The 15498-nt window shown below is 40.0% G+C and overlaps 1 protein-coding gene across 1 annotated transcript in view; it reads right to left on the bottom strand.

Annotated features, from left to right (window-relative positions):
- The window catches only part of LOC148945024 (uncharacterized), a 134541-nt gene extending 119443 nt beyond the window's left edge, over positions 1–15098 (bottom strand). Inside the window, exon 1 of the mRNA XM_089098578.1 lies at positions 14949–15098. Coding sequence (XP_088954704.1) covers positions 14949–15098 — 150 coding nt within the window. The remainder of the gene's footprint in view (positions 1–14948) is intronic.
- Positions 15099–15498: the final 400 nt, after the last annotated feature.

The raw sequence follows: 15498 nt of genomic DNA, 5'->3' as shown, positions 1-15498 counted from the left end.
CAAACATCTCGAATTTATGTGGGCATTCAGTCCCTGATCCTATTGCACTGGCGCTTTTTACAAATGCCAACGCAAGTTTTGATGGAATTTCACCATTTATAAAGGATGAATTGGTGAAGGTGCGTGAGCCCATTGCAATATGACGCTGATTGGTGATTGTATGAGGAACAAGTAGTTTAATATTGTTGCCATTGGCTCTCAGTTTTTCCACGGCCAAAGCAACAGAACTCATAACCTGTTGTTTGCGTACATGAAGTATTGCCGAGGTGAAAGAGAGATTTACATCAGGATTGGCAGCAAGTTCTTTTCTCAATATGAAATTGGAGGGTGCAAGCGTTAGTTTTATATCCACTTTAACATTGGGTGGCAGCCATTGGGGTATATTAAATATTTCATGATATATTTTTCCAACTAGATGTAATTCACTAGTTGTAGCATTTTTAAGTGCATCTGTACTATCAGTATTAGTAATATATTCATATCCATTGGATGTGCCTCTCAATTCCATGTATGACTTGGGTGTCATCAGCATGAATCGCATATAGCTTGTATAATTTGAAAGATTGTTGCTTGTGCTCAACAGCGTGCCATTGAGGTAGACACTAATTTGACGAAATAGATTATGTAATATATAATTTTCATAGGATATTCCATCGGCCCGAATCGGAATTGTATTATCGGATTTCCGGACTTTCATTTGCAATTCTATAAATGTTGAAGACATGTCCATAAAGTAGTCTTCATTGGAATAAATTTGAAAGTGGATATTATCGGAGAGGGGTTGTTGGGGATAAAATTCTTCTTGGTATCCATGCTTGACACTCAAATCGACATTTTCAGCATTAAATAGATTCAATGAGGCGGTGATTGAAGGTTGAGAATCCTTATTCAGTAGGTAGGACAGTTTAGGAGAAGAAATCTAGTTTCGATCTGACACTTTTCTTCCTGGGACTTCTGGTTACACTACGTGTCGGCTTTTTCCTTCTTTTCTTTGACAAACGGGATGTCTTATGTTTCCGACCTGAGTAGAGACTGATGAGTGATGCGTTGTTTCTTGACCTTTTTAAACCTTTACCATTCTGTTTTAATCTCTCGCCAAGGGTTCGCGCACTGGACCTAAGATTTTCTGAAGCACTTTTTTTTAAATCCTTGCCAGAGCCCCAATTGTATAGTGTAGAGGATGCAAAATCTGTCGCAGCCGGTACAAGATATTTTCTAGCCAGTGGTAGTGAAGAGCGAAAGAGCTTAGCAAACCAACTGCCAAGACCGTAGCCAGACATTGACGAGCGACCCTTGTAGTAGTCCATTCCATTGCCCAGTTGTCTGGGGCCAAGAGTATTAACATAGCAGTCAATATCAGGACAAGTGAATACGACTTTTCTATTAGACATCTTGCTGTTGAGCGATGGGTCGAAAATGGCATGTAATCACAGCCAAACCTTTTGAAATTGCTATTGGATCACCCAATTCGGTTCTTAGTGTTAACTGACAGAGTTCCAAATAGGAAGTGTTTACGGGAATATACTGAAGATGCTTTATATTGTAGTGATGAATATGTTCTTGATTGGTTTTTCGTTCAAGAACTCGTAGGAGGGGAACATTTGAATTACCAACCCGAGATGTTTCCGCAAATGAAGCGTAGAGAAATATACAGGTGTCAGTGGAGAAGACAGGTGGGTAGTCAGCAAAAATGAAATTAGTGTTTCCGGCACTTTTGCCATTGATTATATTGAGCTTAAAACCAAGAACATCCTGTAGATTATCATTGAGAATAACCTTTTCACTGGCAATGAGTGAACTAATGTAGATCTTGCCCTCCTCCTTTGAATAGTTGAAATTAAAAGCACCCTTTTTACTAGCGGAAATTCTTTTATTAATAGAACTAGATAAATCATTCATACAAGATAGTTCCTAGCAGGGTAATTCAACATATGGATAATCCATCCACTTGATTTTTAGAACTTGTTTTTAATCACCTGGTGGTGGCGGCCAATCATATGTTTGGATTTTTTTTTAATATTTACGATCCTTACTCAGGATGCCATAGGTATTTTTGAGAATACAATCGACAAGAGCCACATCATACTTTCCATCGAAATTGATGGTGGGGGAGAGTTTCGTCCAAAAATCACTTGTTCTATTCAAGTCATTGTAGAGGGGATCAGAAACATTGGACATGAAAGTCACATAGAAATCATTGGGCATTGTTAATATCTTCAGCACTGACCCAAGAATCAAAATCTGAGTTGTATCCTAGCCAGCGGACAAGGAACTGTCTCTTACCATGGCGTGTACGACTCTTTAATATCTTTTCAATTTGATAACTGTCACTAGTGTTTCTAACTTTTTGCAGTTAATATTCATAAAAACCGCCGAGTATCTCATCATCTTTGGTGTCTCGCAGTCTATAAGTTATGGGTATTGTGTCCAGGATTTTGGACACTTTAAAAAGTTCGGTTCTCCATAAATAATTCACATTTTCAAAAATATTGGTGGTTCTATTAATTCGAACAGTATCACCAACATTGAATTTCTTCTTCTTTTTCTCCTTTTCAACATTGGAGTATTGCTTTAGAAAAGCATCAAATGTATTTTCAGTATAGTGAACATCCGTTGGTGTAGAGTTGGACAGAGATCGATGGGGTCGATGGTTGTATATCTGCATGATTTTATCTAAATCTTGAATAAAAGCCGATGTATTTTTCAATGTGCAATATCTTGAAATTAATAGACGAATCGTTCTTATTAATCGTTCAGCCAATGCAGCCTTTATCGGGCTGTGACTGTGATAAAGTGTTGTATTATATTTCAAAAGAACCTTTTGCACATTGGGATTAACAAATTCACTGCCACGATCCGATTAAATTTTTCTATATGAATCCTGTTCTAGAATACTTTCAATGGCCCGAGCAACTTCAACACCTCTCTTTGACCGCAATGGAATGGCATATACATAGCAACTAAAGACACTGATTGCCACCCGAATCTATTTGTAGGGGGTATTGTGACTTCATTGAAGTGCGCATTGAGTTACAAGATTTATTTACAGTATAGGCAGAGGAGAAATGGCTTTAGTTTGTCCATAGTGATTACTGCGAAGCCTGTGACTTCGATGCAGTTTGTAACTTGGTATATTTTCTATATACTCTTTTGCATTGTTCAATGTGGTGGTGGTGCTGAAGACAGCTTTGGAAAGCGTTTTGGGAGAACTTAAACTTCCCGCTTCGCCAATATTTTCATAGACACCTTTCAGAACTTCATCCATTTTGAACGTAGACACATAGTGTAATGTCCACTCTCCTGTTGCACACTGGTGGGCGAATCATTTCGTCTTCGCTTTTGACTAGCAGCCACAGGTGTTGTAAAATCAGTGGTGCTGCTAGTATCTTCAAATATTGAATCTTCTTCTTTTTTAAATGGTGTTGTTGTTGGTGGACTATATTCTCTTAGTTTCTTAAGAATTTGCTTATTGCTAATAAGACTTTTGGGAAAGTTTGTTGCACACAGAAAGGTGTATAGATTATCGTCAACGGATAAGAGTCCTTTACGATTCGTCACCATATCACAAATTAAATCAACTAGATTATAACTTTTTCCCTGAATTATAATTTGTGTCCCTGGGCTCTCGACTTGAACCTGGTCACCAGTGTCCAACACGAGATAAGATAATACTCTTTTACTCTGTTCTTGATTTGTGAGAGGCAATAGGTTTCCAATTTTTAAAACAATTAAATTCAATTACTTCTCTGTTGACTGGAAAGACTCTTGAGATGATTCCTGTTTAGAGGGATCAGTGACGGTGGCGAGTCTCTCCCGATAAGGTTTATGTTTGTCCACACGTCGCAATGCATCTTGAAGTAAAAGCAGTTTTTTGTCATCGGCAATATTCTCGTCGTTAATAAATTTGCTTAGATTGTCTTCAAAATATTCGATGGGCGAGAGGACAAGTTCAAATGGTGTCAATTTATATGGTTTTGCTATTCTCACTAGAGAAAACTGTTTACAAGTCCTGTAATTATCGGTAGCAAAAGTATGAAAAAGCTACCGCCCGCCTGAAGGAGCCGTGTTGGTTTTAATTTTTTTACCTTTTTTTGTAAAGCCCACGCGCGTAACGTGGTACGATGTTGCTTTGTCTGTTGTCTAAAACCTTCTGGCAGTTTAACATTGCCCACAGTTAAATTTAAACAAAGTTCAGATATTAGATTAATGAAATCATTGTCAACCCCATGTTTGAGTATAGCCTTCCTAAGCAAGGGTTTTGAAGTGCTTAAAACGGAAAACAAATGCCGTTGTTCGTGTAATTTCTTCAGTGTCATAATGGCGACTAATAGTCCTTTATACTGTTCACCGGAAGATATACTGTAATTTCGTTGTTGAAAATGTCTGTGACTACACGTAGACCATCGGGCGTACTATTATTAATTTCACAAAAATTTTACCGGCTGGGAGTGATTTGCGCCTTTTTTTACAAGTAACTTATACTTTGAGCAGCGAGGTGGTTATACGGCTTTTGGATATCTTTTAGTGAGATAGAATACGGCCAAAATCGATAGATAATATAAATGGTGCAATTCAAAGCAAGGGTTCGCATACATTTGCTCTGATGAAACAGATTGTGTAGAACTAGGGTAACGGAAATGTGTTCATGATGGGAGTGAACGGTGAACAGTTGTAGCATTTCCTGTGAGAACTGTTCAATGGATTCAGCCAAATCATCAATAATCAACCACGAGTTCGATTCAATACTATTGAAAACATCAAGTCCTCGTATGAATTGTTTTGGTATGGTTGTGGCAATAGCTTTTATTTTATCATAGGACTCTTGCCAAATACTATAGTAATAGTAGATTTTTTTCGGCTTTTCCAAAAACATTTTATCGCAATTTTGAATTATTTTAGCTAAAAGTGTTGTTTTCCCCGACATTGAGGGACCACACAGAAACAATCTGAAGGGTGTTTTAAATTGATACATGCTGCTGACAACAGTCGGACTACAACTAACTGTAAATCATATGTGCTCAATGAATAAGTAGTAATTTTCTCCCCATAGATCTATCTATTCAAGAACAACAAAAAAACAATATTTCATGGCAGCATTTATTTCGACACTGAATGAAAACAAATATTTGCAGTCAACATGAACAACGATAAAAATAATAACACTTGTTCAACAAGAACAATTGACAAAATTTCATGGTGGTCAAGATGAAAACTCTATTTGTTCAACATGAACTGCTCGGCAATGATAACACTTTATAAATAAGCACTTATTGTCTTTAAAAACACTTTTCTGTACAACACTTAAAAAAAACACTTTTCTGTACAACATCTTTGTACAACACTTTTCTGCGCAACACTTTTTGTCAACTTAAACACTTTTCTATACCTGACACTTTTTTGTACAACAGAAAATACACACACACACTTGGAACAATAGCACCGTTGAACATTATGAATTTAAAGGTGGTGTCCCCCCCCCACCCCCCGGGGGCCGGGGGGGCAAAGGCCCGCCGGCCGCGGGCGGGCCCCCCCCCCCGGGGGGGCCGCGGGAAGGGCCCCCCCTCCCCCCGGGAGCCGCGGTGGAAAAAGAATAGTTGCCGTCACTGCAGGTTAGTTGAGGTTGGGTTAGTGGTGGTGGCGGTTAGTGCTTGGGTTAGATGAGGTTGAGTTAGGTTAATTTATGAAAGGTTGGGGTGGAGGTTAGTCAGATTAGGTTAATTTATCCAGACCAAGTTGATTGCGATAGTCTATGCATTCAACTCGGTCTGAAATACGGTAGTGGCCGTGGGGTAGGACAGTCACACCATTTTCGAGTACATAGACTTTGTCGGATATACGTGACATTGCATTCTTCTCCACTCTCACAGTATAATTTCTATACTGTAGAGAGCGAATTGCAAGCACTTGGGCTCTTGGCACTAGGCTACTTTCTGCACAGTCTCTATACACGCTCATGTTAAAATTGCTCTTTAAAAAATATATAGGCAGCCCTTTACACGCCGTCTTTTCTTCCCGACTACGTTATTCCACGAACTCCACTGTCTGGCCCGGGAACACCCCCCTGGATATAACATCACCCCCTGTCTCTGATTTTAATTTTAATAGTTGGTTTGAGGCTTGACGTTTCACCAGCTCAGGGCAGAGAGAGAGATACCAGTTGGTAAAATCCATTCGCGAGCTGATGTGCACCCCATTTTGCAAATCACCCAATAAATCCACTTCAGTCCCATTTACCATTAACAGCAGAGACTCTTTATCACCATAGTAAACTTGAACCTCCCCCTCTCATGGCTAGTGCACCTTGCATACATTGTAAAAGAACGACAACATGAGCTTTTTGGAAATTTCTACTACTGAACTGCCACCTGCAATATTCTTGTTCAGTACCACATTTCGCTTTCGCCTGTGTAGAAGAACCAAGCCAGTCTCTATGCTCGTGAACGATATAAAATTGGGGTCGGCAATCATTCGTGCACACTCTAGAGGGTCAGTCACGACGTCACAGCGAGATCTATTACGAACGCTTTCACACATTTTTCCAAACGCTGAATTTAGAATGAGCTTATACATTTCCTTCTCCACCTTTGAATTTGCCCTAGAGCGTTTATCGACAAAGGTGTCGATAAACGTTTTCAAGTAGGGTCGCTGATTGAACTGCAGGACCCTGTGTATTTTAGTGATCTTGAAACCATTGCTCACCATCCAGTGCAAAAGCACATGGTGAACAACGATATTCTCAGTAGGGTCCAAATCAGCAATCAGTTTCTGTTTAGAGGGAGTCCAGTGCATCCCCATATCCTCAACCAATGAACGATTGTAGGGGCTCAGAGAGTCCCTGCTCACCGGCCGATTGATACAGGGCAAAACAAAATCTTTGACTGAGTCGTGAAGCGCCAGCGGAATGTGACCGTCAACTTCAAAGAACCATCCTTGTGGCCCATTGTCCTCGACGGTGGTAATGTCGGGGAACTCACAAGGATTCTCAAGCCATTGATAGTTTCCACACGGCAAAGAGTAGTGTGACATTGCCGAGGGGTACAATGAGTTCATGTCCAAGAACACTGCATTTGACTTTACACCGGTGCTTTGTCCGCTCGGATCGGTTGATAAGACGCGGTCCCCATGAAAAACGTACCCACCCCTCATTGAACGCTCTACAAAAATGTGCTGATCTACATCGGTGATTAGGCCTATTTCCTCCCTGCTAATTTTTAAAATTAAATCCATCACTAAATGGGGTGTAGAAAAATAGTAGCCTATATCTAACCTGAAATCTGAATAGATATGGTCTGTTTTCTTACAGATTATATCAAACAGAGTTAGAACGTCACTGGCCAAGTACAGTATACAATAATCCCACCCATTTTTACAATCCCCCTTGGACCACACCTTCTTGGCAAACTCATACTCCTCGGCTGTGCATTCACTGTTGGTCAGTGAATTGTAAAAGCTTCAATTGGAGGTAGTTTCTCCTCACTTAAGCGTGCGCCAGAACAGTAATAATCGTATGCATATATACCTTTGCAGGTCAACAGGTCATACATTTCACTGTCTGGAAAGTGCTGTTTAAGCAAGGGAAAGCTATCAAAATTGTCGCTTTTTTGCACTTGAATCAATTGACTCAATGCCTTGGGGAAAAAACTAAAATAATCTAAAAAACTGATTTTATTCCAGCACGTATGCCCATTATCCACTGCTTGCCATTTCAGCTCAAAAAGCAATAGCTTGTCAGTCGATTTGGTAATTATTTTATAGATAAAAGAACTATTTACCCATGGAATATCTAGTCCCCCACCCTTCCTGTATATGCGTGCCCGTGATGGTACAATAAGTTTTAAGTCCTAATTGGACTTATGAATAAAAACAGGGATAAAAAACTGCTGGCTAACATTTAAATTACACGATTGATGCGCAACCCCTCTAAAAGTACTCCCTCCCGATGATATTTCCTGCCAAAACTGTTCCTGATCTCTGACGTTCCCCCTCCCCCCCCGGGTTTCTTTAGTCCCCTTATCCCCCACCTCTGCAAACTCCCTCTTACCAACCCCCCATAATAGTTGATTTTTAATAGCGAGACGATTCTCTGCAGACAACACCAGTGGATAAAACGTATTTCTCAACCAAGAAATAGCACCATGAGACGTACCAAACAGTTTAGTCAGTTCCTGGACCATGCACTCCCCCTCAGCCACTGTTTCAACTATTTCTAACAACCGCATGGTGTTAGAATTGTCTCTTTGCGCGTGGGCGTAGGACACTGCAATGTCCAGATGTTCTTTGACTCGGTTTGGATATTGGGGGTCATTCACCTCCACCAGCTTAGCTTCACAATCTAAAGATATTTTGTCGCATCGGAGGCGAGTATTCTGGAATTTCTTAAAGCGTAAAATGTACATAGCCCCTCAAACTGTGTCTACCGTCTGATATCCGTACTGGCTACACTACTTCATGTGACCCAATCCTTTTACTTCTCTCCGGACTTGTGACAGGCATGTGGGACCGGAGAAACGGGTCCCCCTTTTCATACCCTCCCCCAGAACTCTACTAATGTCAGTGATAGGGTTAAAATGACCGATTGTGTTCGGTTGACTAGGTGGCGTATAAAGCAACCAAACCCAGTGTTTAACCAAATCAACTGAGGGACCCCTTACGGGGAAAACCACCCCCTTCTTTTTAGAGCGAGTTCCATCTTCAAATTCTGTTTCATACTGGACCACAGTAACGCCGATATTTAAGTGAGCATTAGCCCTTTCAAATATGTCAATAGATCGAAGCCTTACTGGATATTTCCCCTCTAAACAATAAAAATCTACAACTGGGAAAACGGACCCCTCCTTCCCATGTATAGCCTAGTGATCTAAATTCTTCTTGGTAGCATCATCTGCTAGAGGCTGAAAGGCTGATATGAGGAAAGCATATCGGAAACACTTTTGATCTGTTTCAAAACAAATCTTCTGGACACCACGACAACCTACTAGATCTGGATTATATTTTAAAACTATGCCCTCATCCCTATGCCCCCCTCTTAAAATAAAATCTTTCTTAATTTTACAAATATTTATACTTAAATTTTCAACAAAAAGAACTAGAGAGCCACTACTGTTTTCATTAAAGTTCTCGAGATGCGTTATAATTTGATCCACCCAATCCATGAAAGCTCCCTCAAAATTTTCTAAATTTGAATAAACCAAATGCATCTCGGAATGTACATAATGATAATACACCTCACTTTTTCCCTCATTCAAATAAAAAACCTTTAGAACAACGGAAACCTTAATTGAATCCCTACCCCCCCACAATTGAATTTGATTCTCCAGAAATGCACGAATTTTATCTACATAGTTGTGTACAATTTCTATAGGATCAAAAACAAATTTTCCCCCATAAGTGTATTAAAAGGGTCACCAAACGTTGCAGTGAAAACAACTATATTATTTAAAATTCTGTTGGACAGCTGAAAGTCTGGGAGAGTTGTACCCTCCTCCCCCTCTTGTATATTACCCCCTCCCCCAAGTTGTTCAACAATATCTGGCGAATGCTCCACTTCAGTTGTTCGAAGTGGAGTCGTTATGGTATCGGAGGCTGGAGGGTTCCCTGTTAATTCCCCGGTAAAATCGTCTAAAATTTGCAATGTATTTGGACTCAAGTCCCCCTGTTCAACTATGCTACTATCTAAATTAGTTAAAAAATCATCTAAAAACTCGTCAATATTAAAAGGTACTTCAATGCTATCGTCCCATGTTAAATTGTTGGGGGACTCCACGTGTGCCTCCTCTCCTTCTCCAACTGACGAGCAGGGGGGAGATGGCGAGTATGGAACCAGGACAACGTGTAAATGAAAAAATAGCTTATTTTCAAAGTGTTCAAATCATCCCTACAGTTAAAGTTTGGATAATTATTGCTTAATAATAATTCGTTAGTTCAAATGAAAGTTCCAACTTAAGATATGTAATAGAAGGCAACAATTTGGTCGTTTATTTTCACATATTTAAAAAAAAATTTTTTTTTCGGCGCTCCCCCCAGCGCCCCCCCCCCCCCTAACCTTGCCCCACAGCGCTTCCCGGACCGTCCATGGCACTTTTCAGAGCCACAGCGCATCCCTGTGGCGCTTCCCTGACCCGTGGCGCTCCCCCTAGTGCCCCCCCTAACCTTGCCCCACAGCGTGCACCGGACCATCCGTGGCGCTTTTCGGAGCCACAGCGCATCCCTGTGGCGCTTCTCTGGCCCCGCATCGCTTCCAGCAATGCTTCTCAAGCCCATGGCACTTCCCAGGCCCGTGGCACTTCCCCCCGGCACTTCCCTACCCTTGCCCCACAGCACTCCCCGGACCCATCGGCGCATTCCGGGCTCCGGTTATTTACATAATGTCCCAAAAAACCGTATTGTTAGGCGGCATAAGTCGTTTCGCCTACTCCCCGTACAGGTTTTCTATGACTCCAAATGAACCTAGATTATTTTTATTATCGTGTCTGCTCTGTTTCCAAGCGCATTCTCTGGGAAACAGTACAATTAGATTCAAAAACCATTAATTCATATTCGGGAATGTCTCTCCATGCAAAATCATGCAAAGTTGATATATACAATAGTTATACAAATTAGAATTAGGCATATGTGTAAGAGATTGCAATGCTATAATCTCTGTCCAACACAAATTGAGTGGGGGAAAAACATTTTTTTAAATCTATGAAATTTTAATTTTACAGTGTTGAAAAAAAGTGAAAAGCGAAAAGATGGAGGAAATGGGTAGAAACTAATCAGCTTTTGAAAAACCGTGGTCTTTACTTTATAGCCTTCTCATATAAATTTGTGTTTAAATAAAACGACAGTTTATAACGCAAAGGCAGTTTTCTATGAGGAAATTATGTCCGGGATATAGTACCCCTTTTCGGCTTCACTACGAGCCCATTCAGCAGACTGCTGAATGTATGCGATAACAGTGACCTGATTTAAAAGGGGGGGGGGGCAATGTCCTTTAATATCTCTGACATAATTTTACTGTGATTAAATAAAAGGTTTACTTCTAGGCCACTTAAAACTATAATATTCTAGCAAAAATAGCATTTTGTGATAAAAAGGTTCTCAAAGAGTAAACTAGAAAATTAGCTAAAAATATTATTATGAAATATCGAAGAGATAGCAAAGATTAGAAAAGAGTGGTTTCTTTGCAAAAAAGTATATTTAGATATGTAATATGGGGTTAATATCTCACAGAGATAAGTTTATATTGGGATTGAAAAGGACTCAAAATTGGAAGAAATAGAAAGGTAGGAAAAAATGCTTACATTTTTATATCCCGGCTGCACTTGGGTGCCAGATGGCCCGGGTAGTGCGTTTTGGAGGGTGGACGGGGCGGCGTCACTATGTTCTTGAGTGACTGGGCCGGCTATTTCACGATCTTGCATAGCTTCGGCATTGTTGTTAGCCGCCCACTCTCTCTTTAACTTTCTGCCAGGCTGCATTGGGGCTGGCACTGATGGGGCTGTCTCGTCATCTCTGGCTTTCTTGGAAGGAGGGGGCACGCATTCTTCATAGGAAGGAGGGGGCATTGCCTTAAAAAGAAGAGAAAAATTAGTTTCAAAATAATTTGCCCCTTTTTATAGAAAGAAAGTTAGTATCATCATCCATATAATTTTTTCTAGAAATGCATTTATCACTAAGAAGCCCCCTCCCCCTAAACCCAAAAGCACAGCAATAGGTAAAATTTGCAAGAAATGCTCCTATTTTTACCTTTCTGAGATATTTTTTTTAATGTTTCACGTCTCTAGTTTTTTAAAATAGAAAAAAGATTGTTAGCCTAGCAGCTTATAAGCCTAAATTACAATCTTGGATGTAAATGTACATATAATAAAGCTATCTTTTTTTCTTAGAAACCCTCAGTTCTCTTACTGCCCAAACGCAAAGAAACAGTTTTGTTTTTCATTATAGAATTGAGGCCCCCCCCCTTTCACCCATGTCCTAAATATATTGTTAGATCTTAATTTGAAAATAACAAGATTTCACCGGTTCTCCAAAAAGAGATTGTATATGCCTGCGCTTAATAAATTGCAATTGTCTGCATGAAACCGTTTTAATTTGACAGGAGAAAAACATCCCATTTTGATCTGAGAAGCCTTTTGCAGGAAGTGCTTTAAAAAGGGTGACAGCTAATTTTAACCACGCACTGGAGTCTTGTGTCAAATCAGAGCGAGCTAATAACAACAGAGCGATGGATGTCTCAGTTAGAGAAAAGATTACAATTGAGAAAAGTCAAACTTTAACGAAAGGAAAATTATTTCTTTTTGCTAGAATTTGATTGTAAAACAATGGTGGGGGGGGGGGGTTAGGTTTTGAGGGTAAAAGAATATATTTTAATTTTTTCCTAGTGAGTAAAGTGATGTTTGTACGGTATGTGGGGGGGGGGATTTGGGGTAAAGGAATATATTTACGTTTTAGCTGAATATACTGGAGGATGTCCAAGGAAAATTCGTTTGAAAATAAAAAATGTACTTACATTGCAAATTGAAGTTGACATGGCTTCTAATTCATCAATAATTTCATGTGTTCTATCCATTGTGTCACAATAGTTTCTGATAATTTAATCACATTGCATGTCCCTTATATACGAAATCTCAAGGGTGAATTGTTATGTAATGGGGAAAATCATATGTAAGCAGGTCTCTGAGTGGCTGAGAAGGGGGATGTATCCGACTCGCTGATTGACTGAGAAGGAATCACGTGATCTAACTGTTTCCGGGAAAGTCATAACATTGGCGAGAGCAACAACAACAAATACTATTTCTGGACACCATGACATTTGCGATCGATTACACAATCAAGTTCTCAGAAATTCACTTCCCCCTCGAGTCCTAGATCAATAACATTGTTCCCGTTAGAATTCAATGCGCAAGTGCAACCTTCGTTCCGGAGTTATTACACATAGAAACATCAAATAAATCGACCTTGGAAAAAGAGGTCATTGACCCCATTACGTAATCATTCTCCCTAGGGAGGCTATGCCCATATATGGACTCCCCGTCAGTATTCTATGCCCATATATGGACTCCCCGTGGGAGTCGGACCCCCTCCTCTACTGATTCTGTTGACAGAAGAGCTTTAGTAAAGGTTTTATCCTTTTATGGTATACCAGACAAATACATTATAGTGATCAGTGCTATGTACGAGAATAACACTGCTGCGGTTAAGGCAGGAAATGAGGTTAGCAGCTGGTTTTGTATCAAATCAGGAGTTAAGCAGGGTTGTGTTCTATCTCCCTTTATATGGATTATTTTGATGGACTTTGTTTTAAGGAGCACACGAAAGGCAATGGGAGACCACGGAATCAAATGGGAAGGGAAAAGTCTCCTGGAGTTAGATTATGCTGATGATTTAAGCATCTTAGATGAAAGTGTGAACAAAATGAATGAAGTTTTAGAGGTTTTGCAAGTTCAGGGTGCTGGAATAGGTTTGAAAATTAATGTTAAGAAGACTAAGTCAGTAAGGCTAGGAATGAGTAAAGATGAAAAGGTGACGTTGGGTAATGAAAAGATTGATCACGCTCGCGGCTTCAATTATCTTGGTAGTATTATTAGTAAAGGCGGTGGGAACAGTGAAGATGTTAAAAGTAGGATAGCCCATGTCGCGCCGTTTTTTCACAGTTTAAAAAAGTTCGGAAGAATAGGAAATAAGTCTGCAAACCAAGATTAAAAGAATAGAAGCTACAGTGATGACAGTAGTCAAATATGGCTCTGAAGCATGGACGCTTCGAAAAGCGGATGAAGATTTGCTAGATGTTTTCCAGAGAAATTGCGTAAGGATTGTTCTGGGTACCCGACTGACCGACCGTATTTCAAACAATAGGCTATATGATAAACGTGGTTGAATACCGCTCTCTAGGCCTATAATGAAAGAAAGGTTGAGGTGGCTAGGGCCCGTTGTGCGGGTGAAGGATGACAGATGGCCGAAAATTGTTCTTTTTGGCCAACTGTCTAGGGCTAAACGGGAAGCAGGTCGTCCCCGTCTGGGGTTATAAGGAATGATCGTCCACGTCATAAGGAATGATTTAAAGGAAATGGGAACTTCGTGGGCGGGTGTAAAAAGGGAAGCTTTGAATAGATTGGGGTGGAGGAGGAGCGTGCGCAGCTGCGTTGGCCTGAGGGGGCTTTGTGATGCGGTGAGTTGTTAGTAGTAGTAGTAGTTTATCCCTATTTGAACTTTTATTTATTTTTTCATACTTTATTTCTGATTCTACTTTTCTTTGACTCTAAGTTTGGACAACACAATTTTAATGACTTAAGTTGGCCTAGGATTTTAAACACTGTAAGAATTTGTTCCTCCAAGTAAAAAAACATATTTTCTCCAAATTCTTTAAAACACTATTAGTCAGAAATTTTCCAAATTAAGAGCCTCAAAACAACTTCCCTGGGTCTAGTCTTTTCTGTAGATCATTTTCTCAACTTCTATAACAGTTAAAATAAGCTCTCAAAGCTCTTTAAAGGGCAGTGCCCTTGCGAGGAAAAAGAGATGTCCGTAAATGCTAAAAAGACCTTCTCGTAATAAAGCACAGGGCCTGGAACCATTTTTGAAACCTTCAGTCATCTAACCTAACTCCAGTAAAAGGACAATATAAAAAGGGCCCCTCATCTTGTATTTTACCTTCCAATATTATTACTGATAACTTAGCCTAGGTGTTCTCAAACTTATTTAGACACTGTACCCCTTTTTTACCCACAAAACATTCTAGGAACCCCTTCTAAGTTACCAGTACTAAGTAAACTATAGCTAAAATATAAATAAAATTGCTAGTCCTAGAGTTAAGGGGCTCTTTTATTTTTTTTTATTGGCCGGCCGCACACCCCCTAAAATTTTTTGCATGCCCCCAAGGGGTACCCGTACCACAGACTTAACCAATAAAATGACGCCCTGTAACTAAGTAGGCCTACTCACAGGAGTGAGTAGGTTATTGATTGTACCTTAAGGTTATCGATTAGCTTTTGCCGACTGTACACCATCACAGGAGTTGGCCTGGAGTATTTTCTTCCGAGTTCTTCTCGGAGTTGTAATAAAGATAATTTATCACAATACCAAAATCCATCTTTACAATAAAATCCTTTATCACCCATTCTATTGCACGTTATCGTGATAACTGTCGTATTTTTAGATTTCTTTACCTGTTAGGCATTACCAAAATTGGTTATCTTGACCCGAGTCTAAACTACAATTGACAGGAAGTCATGTTTGATAACAAAAATTAATTTAGGACTTAGGACTCAAATAGGCCAAATTACAAAATTGTCCTGAATATTTTTAGATGAAGTATTTTAACATTCTCCCAAGGTTATCTCCCACCAGGGGTGGATCTCCAGCATTTTTATTGTGTATCCGGGTTCATATCCGGATAGTCAAGGGGCATGGGCAGTATAATATTTTTTCAAATTATTAGGGGGGAAACTGCCCCCCGTCCCCCTCCCACCTCCCCAAACGACGCCCCTATCTCCCACAGAGCATAAACTTAAAGAGTGG

This window comes from Artemia sp. Qi Xiang Cuo, chromosome 13 (genome assembly GCF_049724085.1).
Source record: "Artemia sp. Qi Xiang Cuo chromosome 13, ASM4972408v1, whole genome shotgun sequence".
NCBI lineage: Eukaryota > Metazoa > Arthropoda > Branchiopoda > Anostraca > Artemiidae > Artemia > Artemia sp. Qi Xiang Cuo.
This window is presented reverse-complemented; position numbering and strand designations above follow the sequence as displayed.